At 40.9% G+C, this 26,456-nt stretch overlaps 1 protein-coding gene and 1 long non-coding RNA gene across 8 annotated transcripts in view; one reads left to right on the top strand and one right to left on the bottom strand.

Moving 5' to 3' along the window:
- ppp1r9a (protein phosphatase 1, regulatory subunit 9A) overlaps positions 1-26,456 on the top strand; it is a 237,037-nt gene that overhangs the window by 149,433 nt on the left and 61,148 nt on the right. For 6 of the 7 annotated variants that reach the window (XM_059972572.1, XM_059972573.1, XM_059972577.1 and 3 more), the window contains exons 12-15: positions 3,689-3,846; positions 15,623-15,731; positions 18,524-18,608; positions 20,866-20,949. In XM_059972572.1, coding sequence (XP_059828555.1) covers positions 3,689-3,846; positions 15,623-15,731; positions 18,524-18,608; positions 20,866-20,949 — 436 coding nt within the window. The remainder of the gene's footprint in view (positions 1-3,688; positions 3,847-15,622; positions 15,732-18,523; positions 18,609-20,865; positions 20,950-26,456) is intronic. The other variant, XM_059972574.1, reaches the window with a different exon arrangement.
- The window catches only part of LOC132395674 (uncharacterized), a 44,863-nt gene continuing 37,857 nt past the window's right edge, over positions 19,451-26,456 (bottom strand). The window contains exon 3 of the long non-coding RNA XR_009512713.1: positions 19,451-19,919. This is a non-coding gene — a long non-coding RNA (uncharacterized LOC132395674). The remainder of the gene's footprint in view (positions 19,920-26,456) is intronic.

Consider the following 26,456-nt stretch of genomic DNA (forward strand, 5'->3'; position numbering starts at 1 on the left):
GAGCAAGGCACTTAACCACACATTGTCAAGCTGTATCAGCCCTTGCCCTTCCCTCGGCCTACATTGGTGGCATGGAGAGGGAGAATTGCAGCATGGGCAACTGTCAGTCTCCCATACAACCCTGCCCAGGCCTGCGGCCTGGAAACTTTCCATGGTGCAAATCCATGGTCTCTCGAGACTAACGGATGCCTATATGAGAACATTTACTTGGATGTATTTGAACTCATGCTGCTCTTGGTCAGACTGCCATTCAATATTGAGTTGTGGTGACTCATGTTGCTAGTGGATGGTCTTTGCTGATAAAGACTAGAAAATTCCTCCAGTTATGGAGTTTTAGGAGAGTTCATTGGACAATGAAATACCTTGAAACATTGAAAGATTAACACATGGCCACCCATGTCCACTTGCCTGCCTTTTCATAGAAAGTATATAAATATTGCAATTTACCGCATTGTACCAGTTAGTTCAAGGTAACTTTGTTTTCCATAAAACTCAGAAGAATTTCTGGAGCTTATTACTTTGATAAGTCTCTATTTTCAATAACAGGGAGAAGGTGCATGAATATTGATTGAGTGTTAAGTTTGACAGTGTTGTAGGATTTTTTTTATTGATGGGTAAGAATTTAATGCTACTTGTTACTAATTTGATCATGCAAGTAAGATCATAATTTTGGGAGGCTTTAGATCAACTTCTTGAGGCATCATTGATCATTTTGGCCATCTGCTAACGCCACTTTTATTTCTGCTCTTAATGGCTTCCTGAGCCCCTAACTTGCAGGTCTCTCTTGGGAGTCCACCTATTCAGCTAGAATTTTAAGATTAGTAGCAGTGAAATAGAGAGTCCACACCAGGTTTTATGCTGCATTTGTTGTTAAATTCAGTCCTCACTTCCATCTTAACATGTAGACATATTAACATAGAAACATAGAAAACTTACAGCACAATACAGACTCTTTGGTCCACCAAGTTGTGCCGAGCATGTCCCTACCTCAGAAGTTACTAGGCTTACCTATAGCCCTCTATTTTTCTAAGCTCCATGTACCTATCTAAAAGTCTCTTAAAAGACCCTATCGTATCCACCTCCACCACCATTGCCAACAGCCCACTCCACACACTCACCACTCTGCGTAAAAAAAAACTACTTACCCCTGACATCTCCTCTGTACCTAATCCCCAGCACCTGTGTCCTCTTGTGGCAACCATTTCAGCCCTGGGAAAATACCCATGAATTATCATTTATAATCATTATAATTTCAATTGGTGTTAATAGAAGTTGCTTGTGCATATGCTGTACCAAAGAATAAAATGAAATCAATGTCACCATCTAAGATTCTAGTATTTGCCCTTGCATAAAATGTGTTTGTGTAAACCATACAATGTTGGCGCTAAGATCAATTAGCATAGATGTTATTTTGGTTTTTGTTGGCCATGAAATTTCTTGTCTGATCTGTGTTAATGTTGATGGCTGAAGCATTAATATTGGTGGTGATATTAAAAATAACTGTCCTGTGCATTTTGGAAATAGTGTGCTGGGAACTTTGGCATCAAGTTGAGAAGGACCTCAATTTAATATCTGAAATCCCAAAGTTTAGCACTCACAAATGCCAACCTAGATTTAATGCTTCATTTTCTGGAGTGGAAAGTCAAAAACCAGAACATAGAGTTTCAGAGTCACAGACACTCTATTCAAATGGTGAAAAGGAATTTAGAGAAAAGTAGGGAATATACAGTAATTTGCACCTAACACAAAAAGGCAATTCTCAGAGCTCTGTTGATAGGTGAGAGGGTGAAAAGTTGGCAAATGCTGTAGACTTTTTTTAGCCTCTCCCTACTAGACCACTATCATTGAAATATCTAAGAAAAATAAGGTTACATGCCTTAATGATGACTACAAAATGACTCAGACATACCCCATCATGAAGTGTTTTGAGAGGCTGGTCATGGCATGCATCAACTCAAACTTCCTTGATAACCTCGACCCACTGCAACTCACTTATTGCCAAAAGAGGTCAGTGGCAGATGCTATCTCCCTGGCCCTACACTCATCTCTGGAGCATCTGGCCAATAAAGGCACCTACATGAAACTTGCAGCTCCTCATTCAGTACTACAATTCCAAACAAACTCCTCTCCAAACTGCTGGACCTTGGACTCAACATCTCCCTTTCCAACTAGATCCTTGACTTCCTAATCAACAGTCAGTAAAAATAGCCAAAAACATCTCCAACACCGGTGCGACACAAGAGGCGTCCTCAGCCCCACTTTGTATATTCAGGACTCTGTGATCGGATCATGCTGTAACTCCATCTATAGACTTGTGTAGGGGGGGGTTTCTTTTTTTTCTTTGTTGCTGTTGGGAAGGGGTTTCCTTTTGTTGACTAGCGGGAATGCTGATTTGCTGATGGCGAGGGTGGTGTTCCTTTGTGGACTAGGTGGGGGTTGGTGTTCTTTCTTCTGGGTCTGCGGGCTTTTGTTGGCGGGCTTTTGGGCGGATCGGCGCGGGGGGGTCGAGAGGGAGGACGCAGTGCTCTGGGCTGGGCGAGGGTCGGACCCGGGGGGGGGGGGGGGGGTCCAAGGCCGGGAAATTCTTCGAGGAGGGGAGGGGGATGAGGCTAGATGTGCTTGGTTGACCACTCGGCGGGTCCTGAGCTGTTCGGAGGGTCCTGAGCTGCGAGTCGAGGAGTTCGGAGGGGATCGAATGGTGGCCAGAAGACTTCAGTAATTGAGCTCCAACGGTTGTGCACGAAGTGGTTTGGACTTTGATAAGTTTGGCGCCTTTTCTTTAATTTTCTCTTCATATATACTGTATCGTTATTAATCACTTAGTTATAGTAACCTTTATAAATTGTACTCATTTAATCGCATATGGTGTGCTGTCTGGTCTTGGGCGAGGCGGGGACATCGCACGGCATCCACACCAGCTGATCACCCAGTTTGGCGGGGCCGAAGGCTGCTCCCCCTAGACAAGAACGAGCTGAGCGAGCCTGAGGTGACCCAGGGGGTTACACTTGTAATGGACAAAATCCCAAATAATGATAAGTCAGATAACCAGAAGGAAATTGAAGCCTAGTGGCATGGTATCATGGCAACAAACACTCTCTCAATTTCAGCCCAAAGTGGATATATCATACCTTGCTGTGCCCCCGACTGGAATAAACTGTAGAGTTGTGGACACAGCTCAGCACACACAGAAGCATACACTTTTGGCTGCCTTGGTAAATCAACTACTGTAATATTATAATCAAAGATTGAACCTATACTGATATTCTCCCTTCTTTCCCATCCCACCCAAGTCCAGCTTTATGGCATGGTGTTAAGGACCAGGCTCAAGGACAGCTTCTGTCCTGCTGTTTTCCCCTTGCACTCCCTCAATGCACTAATATAATGAAATAATCTGGAGAGACAGCATGCAAAACAAAGTTTTTCACTGTGGCTTGGTATATGTGATAATGATAAATCAATTTAACAAAAGGAGTAATGTGTCAATGCAAGTAATTGGGGTTTAACAGAAAGCTGCAGCAGGCAACTTCATAAAATATTGGTTAGGCTGCATCTTGTGTCTTGAATTGCCTTTTCTTGTTCCTACTCATTATGGTGTAATGGTTTTCATCTGTCAATACATATTAATTAGCAATTGTTCACTGATTTCCGATTATTTGCTGTAAAGTTGGCATCTTTGATACTATTACAGATTTCAATGAAGCAGTGCCTGAAACAGAAAGATTAGACAGTAAGGCCCTAAAAGCTCGAGTTAATCTTTCGGCCAAGTCAAAACGTCAGCGTCCTTCTCGGTCTAGAGTACTTGACAGCGTTAGTTCAACTGATGGTGATGATAGTCTTGAACGGAAGGTAAATGCAACTCTTCTAATTATTGTGTATGTTTTGAATAATGCTTCAAATTCATTAATTTAACAAAAAAAAACACTATAAATTCTCTCTTTATTTCAGGAAGTGGGGTATTATGTAAAAGTATATTATGTATTTTAAAATTATTTTATGTTAAGTATTATAAAGGAAAAATTGATGTTATTAAATGCATTTAAGTGGCTACATTTAATATTTGAAGGCATAACTTTCTAGTTTAGAAATATTATCTGCAGATGAACAAATTGGTTCAACTTTCAAGTTAATTGGAGTATGGACTACCTTTAGCTTTGGGATTTCCTTTATTCCTCAAGTATAATTTATAGTGTTGTCATCTGAAAATTCACTATGAGAGGATGAGAAGGTGATTTCTGGATACAAATTAAAAGAAGAATTTTACATTGATCATGATGGCCATCAAATTGATGTTGGCTGAAAGTGACTGTCTCCATTCTCAGTTATGCTGTCCACATTTCAAAGCATACTTGAATTTCTCAGATTCAAATCATATCTACTATTTTTTTTTGCTCATTTGTGGAAAGACCAACATGTATTGACCATTGCTAATTGAGAACAGGTCCTGCTAATCTCCCTAAAATACACCAGTTAATCTGTGGAAAGTACTCCTACAATGATGAGAGATAGAATGGCATGTGACTTAGAACAACTCAGAGGTGTTAGTATTCCCTTGCACTTACTGCTGATGTGTTGTATCTCAGTAGGTACAATATTGTACTAATCATCTGGATACTAGACATCTAAGAGTCAGGGATGTGCTATCAAGCTTCTGCAAGTTGCTCCAGTGCATCTTGTAGACAATATCTGTTAGATGGCTTAGTAAATCAGTGGTGATAGAAGTGAATATTAGTGATGTAGAGTCGTAGAGTGATCGGGCACAAAAACAGGCCCTTTAATCCAACTCATCTACACCAACCAAGGTGCCTTCCTGAGCTGGTCTCATTTGTCTGCATTTGACTCTTATCCCTCTGTCTTTTAAATGGTATAATTGTACCTGTCACTATCACTTCCACTTCACTCATTCCATATCCACACCATTCTCTGTGTGGATAAATGTATCTCTCAGGTTTCCTTAAATCTTTCCCCTTTGACCTTAAACCTATGTCATTTATAATTAGACCATAAGTCATAGGAGCAGAATTAGGCCATCTGATCCATTGAGTCTGCTCCACCATTCAAGCATGGCTGATCCTTTTTTTCTCCTCTTCCTCAACCCCAGTTCCTGGCCTTCTCCCCGTAACCTTTGATGCCATGTCCATTCAAGAACCTATCAATCTCTGCCTTAAATACACCCAATGATCTGGCCTCCACAGCAGCATGGTCGCAACAAATTTCACAAATTCACCACTGTTTGGCTAAAGAAATTTCTCCGCATCTCTGTTTTGAAAGGGCGCCCCTCTATCCTGGGGTTGTGTCCTCTTGTCCTAGACTCTTCCATCATGGGATACATCCTTTTCACATCTACTCTGCCTAGGCCTTCCAACATTTGAAAGGGTTCAATGATATCTCCCCCACCCCCCCCCACCCCATCCACCTGAATTCCAGCAAGTACAGACCCAGAGACATCAAATGCTTCTCGTATGATAACCCTTTCATTCCTGGAATCATCCGTGTGAACCTCTTCTGGACCCTCTCCAATGCCAGCACATCTTTTCTAAGAAGAGGGGCCCAAAACTGTTCACAATACTCAAGGTGAGGCCTCACCAGTGCCTTATAAAGCCTCAGCATCATATCCTTGCTCTTGTATTCTAGACCTCTTGAAATGAATGCAAATTAGACTCATTTTAAATTAAAATAGACAAATTAGTCCTGACGAAGGGTCTCGGCCCGAAACGTCAACAGCACTTCTCCCTATAGATGCTGCCTGACCTACTGTGTTCCACCAGCATTTTGTGTGTGTTGTTTGAATTTCCAGCATCTGCAGATTTCCTCGTGTTTGCAAATTAGACTCTCTTAACTTTATGTGTGCCTCTCATAATTTTAGTTATTTCTATAAGGTCAACTTCCTTTACTCCCGTCGAGACTTCTCTCTAGTAGGGCCTTCTACATATTTTGTTTGAGAAAACTTGCCTGGACACATTTACATTCTGCACCATCTAAACCCTTTGTTCTATTCCCAGTCGATATTAGGGAAACTTAAGCTGCTTACTCATACAGCCCCGTTATTCCTACAACACTCTGTAGTCTCCCTGCATCTTTGTTTCTCTAATTCTTGCTGACTCTTCAGGAGCTGGTGGTATAATTTCCTTAAAATGATCATTCCCTTCGTATTACTAACTTCTACCAATATAGCCTAACTGGGTATTCCCCTCAAAGTACTGCTGTGAAGTTCTCTCTAATCAAAATAACACAACTATCACTCTCTTACCTCCACCCCTATCATGTTTGTAGCATCTATAGCCTGAAATATTGAGATAAGTCCTGCACTCAACCATGTTTCTGTAATAACTACAATAACCCAGTCCCATGTGCCTATCCATGCCTTGAGGTCATTAATTTTGTCTGTCAGACCTTCCTCACAACCTGTTATGCTCCGCATGTCCTGCTGATTGTACTTGCTCATGTCTATATTTGCCTTTACTTACCTGTTATGTTACTACTTTGTGTCCTACTCCCTGCCAAACTAGCTTTAATTTCTTGAGTAACTCGAGCAAATCTTCCTTTATTTGTTTGCTCCTGTCCTGTTTAGGGCAACCTGTCCCTCTTGCACAGATCACCTCTCCAGTGGTTAAGGAACCCAAATCCCTTCTTCCTACACCTACTTATCTGCCCTATCCTCCTATTTCTACCCTCACAAAAACACCAGGGTTAATCTAGGGAGTAAAATCTCTGTTACATGAGATTCTGCAGATGGTGGAAATCCAGAGCAACACACACACACACACACACACAGTGCTGGAGGAACTCAGCTGGTCTTGCAGCATCTATGGAAGTGAATAAATAATCAACATTTCAGGCCGAGACTCCTTCAAGCCTGGAAAGGAAGGGTGAAGGAGGGTAAGCTAAGTGCTAATAAGTGAGGCCAGTTGGGTGGAGTAAGGGGGATGAAGTGAAAAACTGGGAGGTGATAGGTGGGAAAGACAAAGAGCTGGAGAAGTAGGAATCTGATAGGAGAGTGGACCATGGGGGAAAGGGAAAGAGGATGATCACCGGGGGGGAGGTGATAGGCAGGAGAGGAGAAGAGGTAGGAGGCTCGAGTGAGGAATTGAAGAAGATGGAAGGAAGAGAGGAAACAAAATTACTGGAGGTTGAAATCGTTATTCATGCCATCAAATTAGAGGCTTCCTAGACAGAACATGAGGTGTTGTCCCTCCAGACAGAGTGGCCTCATCATAGCAGAAGAGGAGACATGGACAGACATGTTGGAATGTGAATGGTGGTAAGAGTTAAAGTAGTTACCAACCAGGAAATTTTGCAATGTAGAGAACATCACATCGGGAGCACTGGTTACACTAGATGAACCCGGCAGATTTGCAGGTGAAGTGTTCCCTCACCTAGAAAAACTGTTTGGGGCCCTGAATGGAGGTGAAGGAAGTACTGAATGGGCAGGTATAGCACTTCTGTCTCTGGAATAAATGCAGGAAGGGAGATTCGTGGGGAGGGAACAAATGGCTAGGATGTCACAGAGGGAGCAATCCCTGTGGAAAGTAGAGGGGGGGGGAGGTTGAGGATGGTAAAAGTGGCTGAGAATGTTCTGTTCAATGAGGAGACTTATGGGATGGTAGATGAGGATAAGAAATCGATCCCTGTAGGGCAGTGGGAAAATGTGATGAGCTCATTTGTCCGGTTAATGGAGGAGATGCAGGTGAAGGCAGTGTCAATGATGAAGGAAGGGAAACTTCATTCTTTGAAGAAGGAGAACATCTCTGACGTCCTGGAAAGGAAATCCTCATCCTGGGAACAGGTGCTTACCCTTCCCCTTGATAACGTTCTGCAAATTTAGGCAAGGCCCTAGCTCGTAGGCAGTGTGATTAATTTACTTGGGTATTTAACTTAATTGGTTAGGCACAACTGTTCTATGTTTCAACTGCTCAGTGACGTCCTTGACCCCAGCACCTAGGAGGTAGCATAGCATCATGGAGTCTCCTTCATTCTTCAAAATCTTTCTCACTTGCTATTAAGTTTCCCATCACTACAAATCTCCTTGATTTTGCCTTCCCCTACTGTATATCAGAGCAGTCACTGTGTTACAGACTTGCCAACTGCTGCTGCTCTCTTTTGAAAGTTGGTTCTCTCCTCCCTGAACAGTATCCAAAGTTGTATACTTGCTACTGACAGGAATGGTCATAAGGGAGTCCTGTGCGCATGCGCACGCACACACACACACACACACACTCTCTCTCTCTCTCTCTCTTCTCTCTCTCTCTCTCTCTCTCTCTGTCTCTCTCTCTCCCCTCCCCCCTCTCTCTCCCTCTTCTCCCCCCCTCTCTCTTCCCCCCCCCCCTCCCTCCTGTCCCTTTCCTAGTGGATGAAATGCAAGTCCTTTATCCTGGATAGCTTGTTAATTTTTGTTTTGTCATCCAGGCATGACCAGTGCCTTTTCAATGATGGAAGATCTTTTGAGAGGGGGACATAAACCATTCACTGCAGAATACTTAGCTTGTTACATACATACTCCTGCTGCTGCACTGTATGAGGCTGAACCAATTCGATTTCTGGGGATCTGTGTCCTCAAGGTATTAATTGCATTGGGTTTAATGATGATGGCGTCATTTATTTTCCAAGGTAGGTTGTTTGGTGCATCTTGAGATTTCTGATAGATTTCTGTGGAACAAGTTTTACTTGTCACAACCTTCAAAGTCTGAACGTTGACCAAATCCTCTTGCATGTGGTTACCAGTGATCACATATCCAAGGAGTTTTAAATGAAGCCATGATGTCTACTAATAAGGAGATAGTAGAGAATCTCAATATTTGCATGTTCCACTCCAAAGTGCTACTGTGTTTTGGAAATGTTTAATCCAGAATTTATAGTCAAAGGTGAAATAGCTTGGGTGTTAATTCTGTACTTGAGTGGATTTTCTAGAAAGAACTTGTTAAACAGAGAAATCCTAATGCTTGTAAGCAAGATCCTGGATTACGACAGGGGCATCCTTGGTGCAAATCCAACACAAAGCAGGGTCAGACCAAACACCACCCGCCATAAAAACTGATCAACATTTGAAAGCCTGTAATCATAACCCTAATTTTCCAGCTGTCAAATGTTCAATAAAATGTTTCTGACATCCAGTAACATTTGAAAAATAACAAAAGTGCTAGTAGTTCTGAAGTTAAAAATGGATATAATCAAAATAGTTAGAAATATTTAAACAAATGCTTCTAATTCAATCCATGTAAGTTAATGAAGATGTTCTTAAAGAGATTGCAAAATTAAAGTGACTGATGAACAAAGAAATTGCCTGAGGTAAAAGAAGAAAATGTAAAATGTAGAAAACCTGAGGGCCAAGCTTGATGGTGAAGCTAATATGAAAATAACAGTATAGCTGAAGTCTGATAAGAGTCCAGTGGGTGGGAGTAGGTGCACTATAAAGCTGTGCTGAAGATCTTGGTCTTCCATTAAGAAAATGAGGCCAAATTCAGAAAATTCAGTGGGGATAGGAGTGGAAAGTGACAAACCATCAAGAGTTTGTACTGCACTTGTAGTTAAAATGGGAATGTTTGCTAAAGGTACTGTATTACCCTGTTCTCATCAATGTGAAATGAACCTAACTGTAAGCAGTAGTTTTGCAATCTTTCACATTTTCATGCAGCTTTGTCCTCTAGTTTACTTTGATGTTCCTTTTGCTTTTATTAAGATGCTTGTGCATGTTGGTTGATCTTCTCTCACTTTATTTTGTCGATGCTTCCTCTTTTTTTAAAATGCATCTTGTTTTTGATTGTTATTGTTTTTTTTGGTTTTAAATGATAGCAATAAAATATTAATTGAACTCCCCATAAACTTGTTGATTTGAACTATCTGTTTTTGTCTTGTCTCTTATTATTTGAAATAGTTTGTTGTTTCTCTCTAACTGGTCAATTTTCACAACTAAAACTGTTCCATCATGAAATAAATATGTGAATGGGGAGGTTATTCCATGTGAACAGCTTAGTGGTATTGGGAAATAAGTGTGTAATTCAGCTGTAAAAGACCTTGAAAGGGCTAACTGAAGAAAGTAATTCATTTTTTTTACAGTTATTATTGCATCATTTACATTGGTGATTTAATCGGTTTGTACCGATTGTGTCCACCACTTCCTTACAGGCACAGGCTTTCATCTAACATGATCTGATTGATGCTGATATAGTTGTTCCTCAGGATGGAGGATCTAGAACCAGGGATATTGTCACAGAATTAGCTATTTATGGTAGCAGTGTGGAGAAATTTCTTCTAGGAGAGTAAATCTTTGGAATTTTCTACCTTGTAGGGCTGTCAACACACAATCGTTTTGAGCATTTATAAAGCTGGAATTGGTGGACTTGTAAACAGCAATAAATCTTAGGAATGTGGAAATTGAACTGTGATGTAGATCAGGCATGATCTTATTGAATGGTGGACCAGATAGCATGAAGGACAAGGTTGGCAGAATTAGGGAGCCCTGGTTAATGAGGGATATTGAGCTCTTGTCAGAAAAAGCATGGCAGCATGTCAAGTCCCTTAAGTATAAAGCATGTACACTTAAGAAAGAATCAGAAATTAAGAAAGGCAAAAAAAAAGGACACGAAATATTCCTGGCAGATAAGTTAAAGGAAAATCCTAAAAGTTTCTGTAAGTGTATTTAAAGAGTAGCAAGCAAAAGAATAGGTTCTCTAAAGGGTCAGCATGGTCATCTATATATGGAGCCTAAAGTGATGGTCAAAATCTCATCTGCATTCACCATATAGAAGGACAGGGAAGCTACATATTACTATTTTTAAAGTGAAGTCTTGCGAGGCTTGAAGCATCTAAGTGGATAAATCCACAAGGTGTGACTCAGCTATGCTGGGACATTGTGGAAAGCAAGGGAAAATATTCAAAATCAGAATCAGATTTAATAACACTGGCGATTGCTGTGAAAGTTGTCATTTTGTGCAAGCAGTACATTGCACAACATAAAAACTGTAAATTAGAATAAGAAATGTGTATGTTTTTTAAAGAAGTTAAATAAGTAGTGGAGAAAGAAGTAGTGAGGTCATGTTCGTGGGTTCAACATCCATTCAGAAATCTGATAGCAGAGGGGAAGAAGCTATTTCTGAGTCATTAAGTATGTGCCTTTAGTCTCCTGTATCTCCACCCTGATGGTAGCAATGAGAAAAGGGCATGTACTCGTTGATGGGGTTCTTGATGATGGATGCCACCCTTTTGAGACATCTCTCCTTCAAGATATCCTAGATGCTAGGAAGGCTAGTGCCCAAGATGGAGCTGACTGACTTAAGTTTAGAACTTCCTGCAGCTTATTTCAATCCTGTGCAGTGCCCCTCCTCCATACCAGACATTGATACAGCCAGTTAGAATGTTTTCCACATTACATCTGTAGAAATTTGCGAGTCTCTTTAATGACATACCAAATCCCCTCAAAGTTCTAATGAAATTTTGTCACTGCTGAGCCTGCTTTGTAACTGCATCGATATATTGGGCCTAGGATAGATTCCCAGAGATGTTGACACCCAGGAACTTTCTTCTTCTGATCCTTCGATATGTGTTCCCTCATCCTACCCTTTCTGAAGTCCACTTTGCTGTAAACCTGGCAGATATTTTTGTATTTTATTAACTGCAGGCGAGGTACTGGAAGGTTGGAAGATGTTTAATGTTAAGCTTTTATTTAAGAAACGCTAGAAGGACGTGCAAGGAAATTATAGGGCTGTGAGTCTTACATCAACAGCAGGAAGGTTACTGGAAAGGCATTCTGAGAGGATCTGTCCCTTAAAAGAGCAATGACAGATTAGGGAGTCAGCATGCTTTGTGAGTGGGAAATCATATTTCACAAATTTGAATGAGTTTTTTTGAAGAGGTGACTAAGAGGATTGACAAGGACAGAATAGTAGTCATTTGATGCATGAACTTCAGCACGGTCACTGACATAGTCCTGAGTGGTAGGCTGGTTGAGAAGGTTAGAACTGGGATCTGGAATGGGCTAGTCAATTGGATACAAATTAGGCTTGGTAATAGCAATCAGGATTGCTTTTCAGATTTAATGGCTGTGTTCAGTGGTGTGCCACAGGGATGGACAGCTGGGTTCCTGCTTGTCATGTATGTTCATTATTGGATGGTAGGTAATTATTTGAAGATAGGTGACATAGTAAGTTTTCAAATGATAACTGCATTGGAGGTATAGTGGACAATAAAGAACTGTCTAAGCTTAAAATGGGATTTTGAGCAGCTGGGAAAAAATGTGAAAGGAAGGCAGATGGAATTTAAATGTGAACTAATGTATTCTGGGAAGTTAAATTTGGCCGGGGTATGCACAGTAAATAGCAGGGCCCTGCGAGTGTTTTTGAACAGAGAGAAGCAGGAGTCCACGTGCATATTTTTCTGAGAGTAATAGCACAGGTAGACAGGATGGTAAAGAAGGTTTATGGCATGCTTGACTTCATTGGCTATGGATTGAATATAAGAGTTGAAACTTTAGAATTGTACAAAATGTTGATTGCATCACTTTTGGAATATTATGTGCATTTCTGGTTGTTATGTTATACGAAGAATGTCATCAAACTAGAGAATGTCTAGAAAAGATTGACAAAGATGTTGCCTGAACTGGAGGAATTGCGTTATAAATTGAGAATTGGATTGGCTGGATCCAAGCTTCCTGGAGCAAAACAGGCTGATTGGTGACGTGATAGAGGTTTATAAAATTGAGGGGGATAGATAAGGTAGCTAATCAGTCTTATTTCCAGAGTAGGAAGTCTAAAGCTAGAGAGTTTAAGGTGAGAGGAGAAAGATTTAAAGGAGATCTGAGGGGGAATGTTTTGCAGAGGTGCATGGAACTAACTGCCAGAGGAGTGGCAGAGGTAGGTGCAAAGACAAGGTTAGAAATAGTTTGGATAAGTACATGGATAGGAAAAGTTTGGAGGATAAAATACAAATGTAGGCATATGGGATTGATAAGACACTTTGGTCAGCATGAATGAGTTGCTGTATAACTCTGTGAAATTGTGTTTGAAGAACAATATAAATAATCTATTTCATGCTTATCACTTCTTTGGCATCAATATTTTCTCAAAAGGAAGGGCACGAAGTTCTAACCTATGAATTCTAAGTTAATATTATAGATTTAGCACTTTGCTTTTGCACTCTGTTCTTATTTATAAAATCTGGGCATGCTTGAAATTTTAAACAGCTTTGTCAAATTGTTTTTTTTTTTGGCTTTTAAAACATGTAAGTATCTAAACCCCTAAGTCTGTCTATTCCTTTTAAAGTTTTACTGTTAATATATATGTCCTCTTCTTATTCTTTGTCCTAAAATGCATCACTTCACATTTCTCAGCAATAAATTTCATCTGGTATGTATGAACCCCGTCTACTAATTTGTATGTCTTCCTGAAAATTTTTAGTATCCTCTTCATGTTAAATACAATTTCAATCTTTGTATTTTTTTCATATTTTGATATCATACCCTCATAACTAGACACTAAGAGCAATGATAGTAATACTAAGCTGTGTTAGGTGTGGAGGACACTACTGATTAGATTCCTATATTCTGAATAGTAGTAGTTAATCACAAATGCCTCTCTTTGTATCTTTGAGATTTTGTTCACAACATTTAATGTGTAATGTCTATTTTTTTAATCAAGAAGTCTATATAAGTTTAGAAAATGCAAATTCACAATGATGTTGGATTTCCTTTGATACTCAAATTCACTACATGCACCTAGCTTTCAAAACTGGTGGAGGGCAGTAACATTGACACCTTTTTTAAATTTAGAGAAATCTACAGTATTTAATATTTTGCTGATAAAGCTGATTTTGGAAACATGCAATAATCTTGATCATTCACTGATGTTTGTGTTGCTTTCTTTAAAAAATAGTTACAAGAACTCTCAAACAAAATTATTGTTAAGTCTTGAATATACCAAGAAACACTGAGGAACAAATTTATCTTCAAATTCTAGCTTTGTGTACTTCTGAACCATAGTCCTGTCTCTGGGCTTGTATTTGTCATTTCATAGTTATACATAGATTTCAATATTGACAATGAGCTTTTGTTGTGGAGTTCTATTTGATATGGTTTAATACTGCAGATAATTTCACTTTTTAACATGCATTCTTGTTACTATCCAAATTAGTCCAGACATTTGAATTAATCCCAACACAGCCTCTCAAGTTCCTGAATTGCATGTACACAAAACATATGCTGAAGTTTTTACTGGTTTCTTCATTGATCTTGCCTGAAACTTCCTTATGAAGCTTATTTGTAGATGCTGGAATAAAAGCTAGAGTGAAACAAATGTAAATGTAGTTCTACTAATGGTGATTTGGCTGCTTTCTTTAGTCATGGATGTGTCCCATTGCACAATTAGCAAAATAGTTGTATACTATTTTGGAAGATAATTCCAGCTACTCTTTCCTTCATGTAAACATCAGTAAAAAAGTATATAATCAAAAAATGAGGTGCACTGATTCTGTCAAGGTAATAAATGGAGTATGTCCTGTCTATTGAACAAATCTTGCAAGTGACACAATCGAAATTTATCAATTACAACAATTCAATGTCATACAAGTCAATTAAATTCAGATGTGTGATGGAGGGAGAAGGAGCAGCACAATATTTTCATGTACTTACTCTGATTGCTGCAGGAAATTCCAGGCAAAGAGCTCAAAATTTAATTTATTTTCCATTAGATCAAATGTATGTCAATTGTTGATTTGAATTTGTGAAATGTTTTGTAATCCATTATTGGTAAAACAGATATTTTCTTCACCTGAAAATACCTACACGTGCATTTTTATTCATGCCATTTTTTAGTAATTGTACAAAGTACTTTAGGGAACCATGCAGTAATTCTTCCTACTTTATTTTCTTCCTTACCAAAAAAGAATGCATGATTTCTATCAATTTCTTTGCAGAATTTAGGGTTCCAATCTAAACTGAAGAATGTGATTAAACTAGTGAGACTCCAGTAAAATTTCATCATGATAACAAAGGAGACTTGAGGGCAAGTGTTTTTTACGCAGAGGGCGCTGGATGGAGGGAACAAGCTGCTAAATGAAGTGGTAGCGTTGAGTCCTGTTACAGTTGGACAGATTTATGGTTAGGGTATGTTTAGACCTGGGATTCCCAACCTTTTTTATGCCATGAGCACCGACCATTGACCAAGGGGTCCATGGGCCCCAGGTTGGGAACCCATGGCTTGGAGAGGTATGGGCCAAATGCAGGCAAATGGGAAAAATTCAGGAAGGCACCTTGGTCTACATAGATGAGTTGGATTGAATGGTCTGCTTCCATGCTTTATTAAGGGTTCCCAAACACATCTTCACAGTGTAAGGCATTTGCCACCATGCAGTTATCTTGGATTGACATTTTGTATGCTATTCAGAATTTCATTTGGCTCTTGTATTTCTTTTTTTATTAAATTAAAAGCCTATAGATAGTATTGAAAGCCCAATGCATAATTCCAGATCTCTCTTTCCAACATCTATGAGGATATGTTCACAAGCATCAGATTCTGGAGCATCTTCATTGTCTCCAGTTATCAGTAATGCAATCTTCATATTTGATATCAGAGTGAAAAATCAAATTCTGGGAGAAAATAAATAGCATGTTTTGACAACATCAGAGTGCTCTTTTCAGGATGCTGTTGGAGAATCCCCAACCTCATCACCTTCAAAATATTGCCACAGTGCTGCGTTACCTTCTTTGCATCAATTGGACAACGAATGCAAAATGAGAAAATCAGCAGGTAAATAGCATCACAATTTTGCTCTCTTCAACTTTGACCTATTAATCAAATTTGTATGATAATAAAACTTAGTATGTCTGTTAAGGGAAGACAGGTGATTGCTTAAATACCTTTGCTGCATTAATTCACTTTTCCTTTTGAGATGGTAACAGTAATTTTAAATAACACACACAAAATGCTGGTGGAACACAGCAGGCCAGGCAGCATCTATAGGAAGAAGCACTGTTGACGTTTCGGGCCGAGACCCTTCGTCAGGACTAACTGAAAGGAAAGATACTAAGAGATCTGAAAGTAGTGGGGGGAGGGGGAAATGCGAAATGATAGGAGAAGACAGGAGGAGGTGGGATGAAGCTAAAAGCTGGAAAGGTGATTGGCGCAAGTGATACAGAGCTGGAGAAGGGAAAGGATTATGGGATGGAAGGCCTCAGGAGAAAGAAAGGGGGAGGGGGGAGCACCAGAGGGAGTTGGAGAACAGGCAGGGTGATGAGCAGAGAGAGAGAAAAAAAACAACTAAATATGTCAGGGATGGGGTAAGAAGGGGAGGAGGGGCATTAATGGAAGTTAGCTAAGTCAATGTTCATGCCATCAGGTTGGAGGCTACCCAGCCGGTATATAAGCTGTTGTTCCTCCAACCTGAGTGTGGATTCATCTTGACAGTAGAGGAGGCCATGGATAGACATAACAGAATGGGAATGGGACATGGAATTAAAATGTTTGGCCACTGGGAAATCCTGCTTTCTCTGGTGGACCGAGCGTTGGTGTTCAGCGAAACGGTCTCCCAGTCTGCGTCGGGTCTCACCAATATGTAAAAGGCCACACCGGGAGCACCGGACGCTGTATACCACACCAGCTGACTCACAGATGAAGTGTCACCTCATCTGGAAGGACTGTCTGGGGCCCTGAATGGTGGTGAGGGAGGAAGTGTAAGGGCAGGTGTAGCACTTGTTCCACTTACAAGTACAAGTGCCAGGAGGGAGATCGGTGGGAAGGGATGGGGGAGACGAGTGGACAAGGGAGTCATGTAGGGAGCGATCCCTGCAGAAAGCAGAAAGGGGTGGGAGGGAAAGATGTGCTTGGTAGTGGGATCCCATTGGAGGTGGCGGAAGTTACGGAGAATTATACATTGGACCTGGAGGCTGGTGGGGTGGTAGGTGAGGACAAGGGGAACCCTATCCTGAGTAGGGCGGTGGGCAGATGTGGTGAGGGCAGATGTGCAGGAAATGGGAGAGATGCGTTTGAGAGCAGAGTTGATGGTGGAAGAAGGGAAGCCCATTTGTTTAAAAAAGGAAGACATCTCCTTCATCCTGGAATGAAAAGCTTCATCCTGAGAGCAGATGCGGCGGAGACTAAGGAATTGTGAGAAGGGGATAGCATTTTTGCAAGACAGGGTGGGAAGAGGAATAGTCCAGGTAGCTGTGAGAGTCTCTAGGCTTATAGTAGATATCAGTAGATAAGCCGTTTCCATAGATGGAGACAGAAAGATCAAGAAAGGGGAGGGAGGTGTCGGAAATGGACTACTACCACTACTAAGCACATCTTTCCCTCCCCCCCCCCCCCTTTTCTGCTTTCTGCAGGGATCGCTCCCTAAGGGACATCCTTGTCCACTCGTCTCCCCCATCCCTTCCCACCGATCTCCCTCCTGGCACTTATCCTTGCTACACCTGCCCTTACACTTCCTCCCTCACCACCATTCAGGGCCCCAGATAGTCCTTCCAGGTGAGGCGACACTTCACCTGTGAGTTGGCTGGTGTGGTATACTGTGTCCGGTGCTCCTGGTGTGGCCTTTTATATATTGGTGAGACCCAACGCAGACCGGGAGACCATTTCGCTGAACACCTACTCTCGGTCCGCCAGAGAAAGCAGGATCTCCTAGTGGCCACACATTTTAATTCCACGTCCCAGTCCCATTCTGATATGTCTATCCATGTGTCTCCTCTAATGTCAAGATGAACCCACACTCAGGTTGGAGGAACAACATCTTATATACCGGCTGGGTAGCCTCCAACCTGATGGCATGAACATTGACTTCTCTAACTTCCGTTAATGCCCCTCCTCCCCTTCTTACCCCATCCCTGACATATTTAGTTGTTTGTTTTTTTTTTCTCTCTCTGCCCATCACCCTGCCTGTTCTCCATCTCCCTCTGGTGCTCCCCCCTCTCCCCCTTTCTTTCTCCTGAGGCCTCCCGTCCCATGATCCTTTCCCTTCTCCAGCTCTGTATCACTTTCACCAATCACCTTTCCAGCCCTTAGCTTCACCCCACCCCCTCCGGTCTTCTATCATTTCGTATTTCCCCTCCCCCCACTACTTTCAAATCTCTTAGTATCTCTCCTTTCAGTTAGTCCTGATGAAGGGTCTCAGCTCAAAATGTCGACAGTGCTTCTTCCTATAGATGCTGCCTGGCCTGCTGTGTTCCACCAGCATTTTGTTTGTGTTGTTTGAATTTCCAGCATCTGCAGATTTCCTCATGTTTGCTTAGTAATTTTAAATGTTAAGTTTTGAAAGCTGCCATCTGTACATGTGATATGTATCTATTTAATGATTTTATGAATTCCATTTTAATGTTTTTATGGATTTTCTTGGTGTTATTCCTCTCACAACTTAAAACAAAAAACAGATATGAGAACTATGGATTCTGATGCTGCAGGTGTCAGAAAATAATCCTGTAATTGAAATGACCAAGTCTGGGGTAATGGTAATTTGTTTTGTTGGTACATTCCTTTCTAAGATCATTTTCATCATCCCCAATAGTCAGTAGTCTGTATTGCAACTAAAATATCACATTGGATTCCAGATGACAGCACAGCCATTGCTTCAAAGAAAGGCAGATCTCCGGTGATTCAGAAAGACAGCACCAAACAAAAGTTTCATGATCTTAGGTAGGTTACAATTTCTAATCCCCAATTCATATTCTACCATACATGCTAGAATTGACAGTGATTATGTAGCTTGAGTAAAGTATGCAAGAAAATAATCAATGTTTGCTGATAATTCAAACCTGGTTAGCTATGTAAGTTGTGGAGACAATACAGAAGGATTTTAGGGGACATGGAAAGGTTGAATAAATGAGCTAGAACTTGACAGATAGAATATAATGTGGAATATGTGATCTTATCTATTTTGTTAGAAAATGTAGAAAAGCAGAGTATTTAAGGTGTTAATATTCTGAAGGTGTCCTTAAATAACTGCAATTTGGTAAGTGCAGCAAGCAATTACATAGGAATTGTATGTTATCCTTTATTAAGAAGTATCTGAGTACAGTCAAAATATCTTTTTGAAATTATCTTGAGACCCTGACCGGACTGCATCTGGAATATTTTGTGACGGTCTGGTGTTCTTTCCCAAGGAAGAATATATTTCTGATGGTGGAGGGTAGTGGATCTTCAAGTAAATTGTGGATGTTCAGTCACTCAGTTTGTTCAAGACAGTGAGCTACAGAGGTTTTGATATTAAAATATTGAAAAATCTGCAATAGGTTGGTCAACAGATACATTTAATGTCAGAGAAATGTATACAATATACATCTTGAAATTATTCTTCTTTGCAAATATCCACGAAAAATAGGAGTGCCCCAAAGAATGAATGACAGTTAAGTGTTCGAACCCCAAAGCCCTCCTCCAACTCTCCCGCCCCACACACATGCAGCAGCTAAGCAATGGCACTGCCCCACCAGCAAAAAAGCATTGGCACCCCCCCACCGAATACTCAAGCATGTGGCAAACCATCAGTAAAGACACAGACTTGCAGTACCCCAAAGCCTATTCTTTCACCCAGATTTGACGTACCACAGGCTCTCTCTTCCCCTATTAAGGGAAAAAGAGGTGTCCCCCATTTCACAGCAAGAGGGGAGACATAAAAAAGCAACTCACTGATTTATGGTGTTAAAAGACTGTTTGCATCACCTCTGTCAAGCTCTGTGCCCAAAGAACACGGGTCTCTAGGCACACAGCCAGCAGCCAGCCCGCTGCATTTCAATCTTCCATCTCCCACAGCACATCAGCTGGCCACAATGGCCTTGAATCCACCTGCTCCAGAGCCACAAAAATCCAGCACCTTGAAGGCATGCTAGACTTCCAGGCTGCATCCTTGGCATATCAAAAAGTGGCCTGCATGATGCCCTGAGAGCGGGTCCCATTTCCGCAAAGAACCGAAGTCAGAGCGTAACTCCAGGTCAGGATCTTCAAAAGAACCTTGAAATGGGAAAAAAGATATCAAAGATAGAAATGGAGCTGTTTCTGAAGACGCAAACAAAAGAGTTGCTTTTAGGTGCCTTCGTCCTCCTAAGTTTCGTCCCAGTCAGTAAATGAAAGTTGTTTTAGAGTAAAAGATCAAAAATAACTAATCAAAGGGATTAATAATTATATGGGGTTGTAGGATAACATAATTAGGAGAATTGTGCATAATTCACAGACTTTCCAACAGCTGATGGACTCTGTATTAAAAGCACAGTTACTGGAGCCCTTTCCCATCATTACAGCATCCTTTACTGAAGCAACAGCTCTCTTCAGCATCAGTATTGCTTATATTGTGCTTTTGTCTCTTTAAAGGTTGCCTCACAATTACACTTGTGTGATATAGTACCAGTAGGTGTGAAATATACAGCATAGAAATAACTCCTTCATGCCACCCTGAGCTGGTCGCATTTACCTGTGTTTGGCCAATATCCCCCCCCCCCAACCTTTTTTTATCCATGTACCTGTCCAAATGTCTATTAAATATTTTAATTGTACCTGTTTTCATCAATTCCTCTGGCAGTTCATTCCACATACTCATCACCTGTACCTGGTAAAAGTTGCTCCTCAGCTCACTTTAAGTTCCTCCCTTCTCAGTTTAAATCTCCTCTAGTTAATCTCCAACTTTCTTTATCCATATACATACTATCTATATACATAATAAACTGAAATTCAATTCAATTCATCTCTACCCAGCTCCCTCTTGCAGAACTGATCTTGTTTCATTTCAATTCTGGGAGATTACATTTTAGAAATAGTTACTGAGAATTTTTGCATCTTGTACTATAACTTCAATTTCCTTCTTAAAAAAAATTGAATAATAAAGACTGATTGAAACATAGTGACCTACAACTATATTTAACCTGGTTCTTACATGACCAATTTCTTTTACAATTTATTGCAGGTGTCCAGGACAAAAAACATTTAGTAAAGGGAAAAAACAGAAAGACAAAGTGAAAGAAGCCAATAGACTCTCATCAGGAAGCAGGTATAATGCAGTACTATCCACTATAGATTTTGGTGCATGTTTACCTTTCAGCTTTCATAAAAGTTGATCATGCCACTTAAACAAGATGAGCCTATTAAACCCAGAACAGGGCTCACCAAATCCATGTAACTAGTAGAATTGTTTTATTCAGTACACATTTTCTTAAGGTAACCAGAGAGAGACTAGAAAAGTACAGCTTTGGAAGTTAACTCATTATTTGGTACTACAGAAAGCACACACTTTTGGTATCAGTCCATTTCTTTAACATACAAAATGTGCTGCACAACTATTTCAGTGATAGTTAATATTACTGCAACAAGAGTCCTGATTTCATTTGGCCTTGATGGCCTTGACAGTATATGAGAGTTACTGTCTGTTCTCATCTTCAGTGCATCCTGAGCCTTCTATAAAATGATGAATAAATATTGTTTTGGTTTATCACTTTATCTAAACATCCTGTGGTTCTTTGTTTTACCAAGAGGTGAATTTAAAGTTTTTTTATTGAAGAGCATAAATCAGATAATGGTGCACAGTTGTCAGGAGCCACTTCAAAGCACTTTCTGGCCTTCCATCGCAATTTTTAATGAACAAAAGCTGCAAGTATACTATTAGTAAGCAAAGTCATAACTTAAACAAAAAAAAAGGGAATGCTGGTAAATAGGTCAAACTGTGTCTCTGGGTAGGAATCAGAGTTGGGATTTTAGATTGAAGACACTTAATCAGACCTGGAAAGTGATAAAGGATCATGATTCTACCAATCACCATAAAGTAGCCTTGCAAATTGAGCCTTTTTTATTATTAATAAGTAAATCACAGTTAATAGATTATCTTAATTTATATTTCTTTTGATTCATTATTCATATTGTAGGAGTTGTAATTGTATCTGCCTCAACCATCTCTGGCAACTCATGCCATGTAATCGCTGCTCTTTGTGGAAATATTTGCCTCTTCAGAACTCTTAAATGTCTTCCCTCTTATCTTAAACATATGCTATTTAGTTTGAGGCTGGCCTGCCCCTGGATTAAAGAGACTGGCTATCTATCCCCTCATAACCTTATCAACTTCTATGAGGCCACATAGTTTACATAGGATACATTCCAGTGAGAACAAGCACAACTTATCAAATCTCTCCTAGTAACTACATGGAACATTCTAGTGCAACGCTTCTGCACTTTTCTGATGTTATATCCTTCCAGTAGTATAGTGATCAGAAATGTACACAACGCTCAAGGTATGGCTGGACAAATTTTATGCAACTGCAACATGACATCCCAAATCTAGGCTCAATGCCAGGTCCTATGGAGGCAAGCATGCCTTACTTCTACACTTTTGTTTAGAAGTTCAATATGGAAATAAAGCATTCATATGTTTTGTGATTGAGTAAGTCACAGTTTTCATGACACAGTCCTGAGAAGACACCCGATTGCTTGGAGATGGAGTTTAAAAGAAGTGAACAGGGACAGTTGGCACACTTAGTGTATCACAGTCCCGAGGAGTCACTGGATTGCTTGGAGGGAGAGAGAGTTTAGAAGAAGAGACTGGGAGCAGTTGGGACATTTTTGTACACCATAGTTTCAATGAGATACCGAATTGTTTGGAGGGGGAGAGAGTTTAAAAGAAGCCAGTAGCTCAGTTGTCACATTTTGCACGCCACCGTACTGAGGATAGCACATAATTAGGCACTTGACAAGGACCAATGAAAAATTTGGGTTCATGTGCAATGAACATTGTATGAGTGGGCCGCTACTGGAGTGGGGAGTTGAGGCATTGGCATGGAGAGGCTAGGCCATAGATAGATGTTTTTTTTTCATTATTTAATCTTTATTTCTTATTGCACATTTAGAGCAGTGGGGATGCCAGTGGGAATGCTCCTCTTGCAGGGTAGTGTCATGGAGTCATAGAAAACTGCAGTACAGAACAACTTCGGGCCCATCTAGTCTGTGCCAAGCCATTTAAGCTGTCTGCTTCCATTGGCCTGCACCGGGACTAAAGCCCTCCATACTCCTACCATCCATGTACCTATCCAAACTTCTCTTAAATGTTGAAATGGAGTTTGCATGCACCACTTGGCAGACAGCTCATTCCACACTCTCACAATCCTCTGAGTGAAGATGTTCCCCTCAAGTTCACCTTAAAGTTTTCACTTTTCACCCTTAACTCATGACCTTTAGTTGTAGTTCCACCCAACTTTAGTGGAAAAAGCCTGCTAGTGTTTATCCTATCTATACCCCTCATAATTCTGTATACCTCTACGTGGGATGTGGGATTGTAGAGAGACCTTGATGTCCTTGATGACTACACCTGCAATAAGTGCATCCAGCTGCAGCTTCCAACAGACCATGTTAAGGAGCTGGAGGTGGAACTGGATGAACTCTGGGTCACTCGGGAGGCTGAGGGGTTGATAGACAGGACATACACAGGGACTTTTACAAAGGTGCAGGACACAGGTAACTGGTTGACTGTCAGAATGGGGACAGAAGTTAGGCAGCCAGTGCAGAGTACCCCTATAGCCATTCCTCTCAACAACAAGTATATCTCTTTGGATATTGTTGGGGGGAATTACCTAGCAGAGGAAGGCCACAGTAGGACTCTGGCACGGAGTCTGAGTCTGGCTCTATAGCTCAGAAGGGAAGAGGTGGGTGGGGAGAAGAGGAGGAAAGCTGTACTGATAGATTTTTTGGTTAAGGCGACAGAAAAGAGGTTCTGTGGATGAGAATGAGATTGCTGGATGGTTTGTTGCTTCTTGGGTGCCAGGGCCAGGAACAGCTTGGACTGAGTCCACAGCATCACAGTGGTTGGTTGACAAGCCAGAAGTTGTGACCCATGTCAGTACCAATGAAGAGGAGAGATGAACTCGTGCAAAGTGAGCTCAGGAAATTAGGTGCTAATTTAAAGGATTGGACCTCCAGGGTTGTGATCTCAGGACTGCTAGCTGTGTCATGTGCTAGTGAGGCCAAAAATAGGAAGATAACACATTGCCAAAGAGTAGATGCAGGAGGGAGGGCTTCAGATTTTTGGATCATTGGGCTCTGCTCTGGAAAAGGTGGGACCTATACAGAAGGGATGGCTTGCATCGAGCTAGCGGAGGACTAATATCCTGGTGGAAAGATTTGCTAATACTGCAATGTTGGGGGGGTGGAGGTTACACGAGAGTTATAGGGGATTCGGAACCAGAGTGCCAGAACAGATAGCAGAGTGCTTGTGGAGAAAGATGTTGTTAAGCCTACATACAAAATCTGTTGTGACTAATGTTCTGAGCTGCGTATATTTCAATGCAAGGAGTATTGTAGAAAGACAGATGAGCTTAGGGCATGGATCTGCATATGGAATTATGACATTGTAGCCATTAGTGAGACTTGGTTGCAGGAGGGCAGGACTGGCAGCTCAGTGTTCTGGGGTTCCATTATTTTATACGTGATATAACAGGAGTGATTAAAGGGAGAGTGGTGGCATTACTAGTCGGGGAAAATGTCACAGCAGCGCTGAGTCAGGACTGACTGGAGAGCTCGTCTAGTGAGGCTTTTTGTGTACAACTGAGGAATAAAAAAGATACGACTATGTTAATAGTGCTATATTATAGACTACCCAACAGTTCATGAGATTTAGAGGAACAAATTTGTAGAGAGATCCCAGACTGTTGCAACAAACATAAGGTTGTAATAGTAAGTGATTTTAACTTTCCACATATTGACTAGCACTCCCATACTGTAAAAGAGCTGGATGAGAAAATTCTGTCAAATACGTTCAGGAAAGTTTCCTTCATCAGTACATCGAAGTGCCAACTAGAGAGAGTGCAAAACTGGATCTCCTATTAGGGAATGAGATAGGGCAGGTGATAAAAGTTTGTGTAGGTGAGCTCTAGTGATCATGATGGCATTAGTTTCAAGAAAATTATGGAAAAGAATAGGTCTGGTCCTCTGGTTGAAATTCTAAATTGGTGACAGGCCAATTTTGATGGTATCAGAAAGGATCTAACACGTGTAGATTGGGACAGGCTGTTTTCTGTAGGAGACCTTCAAAAGTGAAATTTTGAGAATAGAGTTTGTATGTTCCTGGCAGAATAACTGATCTAGGGAATCTTGGTTTTTGAGAGAGATTGATGCCCCAGTTAAGAAAATGGTGGAGGTACATAGCAGGTATAGGCAGACAGAACAAAGAAGGTACTTGAGGATTATTTTTAAAAATGCAAGAGCACACTTAGGAAGGAAATCAGGAAGGCTAAAAGAAGGCATGAGGTTGCTCTGGCAGTCAAGGTGAAGGAGAATCCCAAGAGCTTCTACAGATCTATTAAGAGCAAAAGGATAGCAAGGGATAGAATTGTTCCTCTGGAAGATCAGAGTGATAATCAATGCATGGAGCTGGAAGAGATGGAGGAGACCTTAATTTTGTTTTGCATCTGGATTTACTCAGGAGAGGGACACAGAGTCTATAAATGTGAAGCAATATAGCATTGAGGTCAGGGATCCTATATATATTGCAGAGGAGGAGGTATTTGCTATCTTGAGGCAAATTAGGCGAGTAAATACCCAGGGTCTGACTTGGTGTTCCTTTGGACCCTGTGGGAGGCTAGTTAAAAAGTTGCATGGGCTCTAGGGGAGGTATAAAAAAACATCCTTAGCCACAGATGAAGTGCAAGAGGATTGGAAGATAGCTAATGTTGTTCCTTTGGTTAAGAAGAAAGACTCTCAGAATAAATCAAGAAATTATTGGCCAGTGAGCCTGACATCAGTTGGGGGAAAGTTACTGAAAGGTGTTCTAAGGGGCTGGATATACAAGTATTCCGATAGACAGGGACTGATTAGAGATAGTCAGCATGGCTTTGTTTTGTGGTAAGTTATGTTTAACTGATCTTATAGAGTTCTTCAAGGAAGTTATCAGGAAAGTTGAAGCGAAGAGAGTGGATGTTGGCTACATGACTTTAGCAAGACCTTCGGCAAAGTTTGCATGGGAGATTGGTCAAGAAGGACCAACCAGGGTGGGTCTTATACAGTGCACAGTAGGGTATTGAGAAGAACTGTCGAACAGAAGGATCAGGAAATACAAATCCATAATTCCTTGAAAGTGCCATCACAGTTAGATAGGGTTGTAAAGAAAGCTTTTGGCACATTGGCATTCATAAATCAATGTGTTGAGTATAGGGGATGGAGTGTTATGTTGAAATTATTTAAGATGTTAATGAGGCCTAATTTAGAGTGCAAACACGAGGAAATCTGCAGATGCTGGAAATTCAAGCAACAACACACAAAAAATGCTGGTAGAACACAGCAGGCTGGGCAGCATCTATAGGGAGAAACGATGTCGATGTTTCGGGCCGAGACCCTTCGTCAGGACTAACCGAAAAGAAAGATATTATCTTTCCTTTCCGTTAGTCCTGACGAATGGTCTCAGCCCGAAACATCGACATCGCTTCTCCCTAATTTAGAGTATTGTGTTTCAGCCCAAAATGTCGACCATTCTCTTTTCCATAGATGCAGCCTGGCCTGCTGAGTTCCTCCAGCATTTTGTCT

The sequence above is a fragment of the Hypanus sabinus genome, chromosome 6 (genome assembly GCF_030144855.1).
Source record: "Hypanus sabinus isolate sHypSab1 chromosome 6, sHypSab1.hap1, whole genome shotgun sequence".
NCBI classification, from domain to species: Eukaryota; Metazoa; Chordata; class Chondrichthyes; order Myliobatiformes; family Dasyatidae; genus Hypanus; species Hypanus sabinus.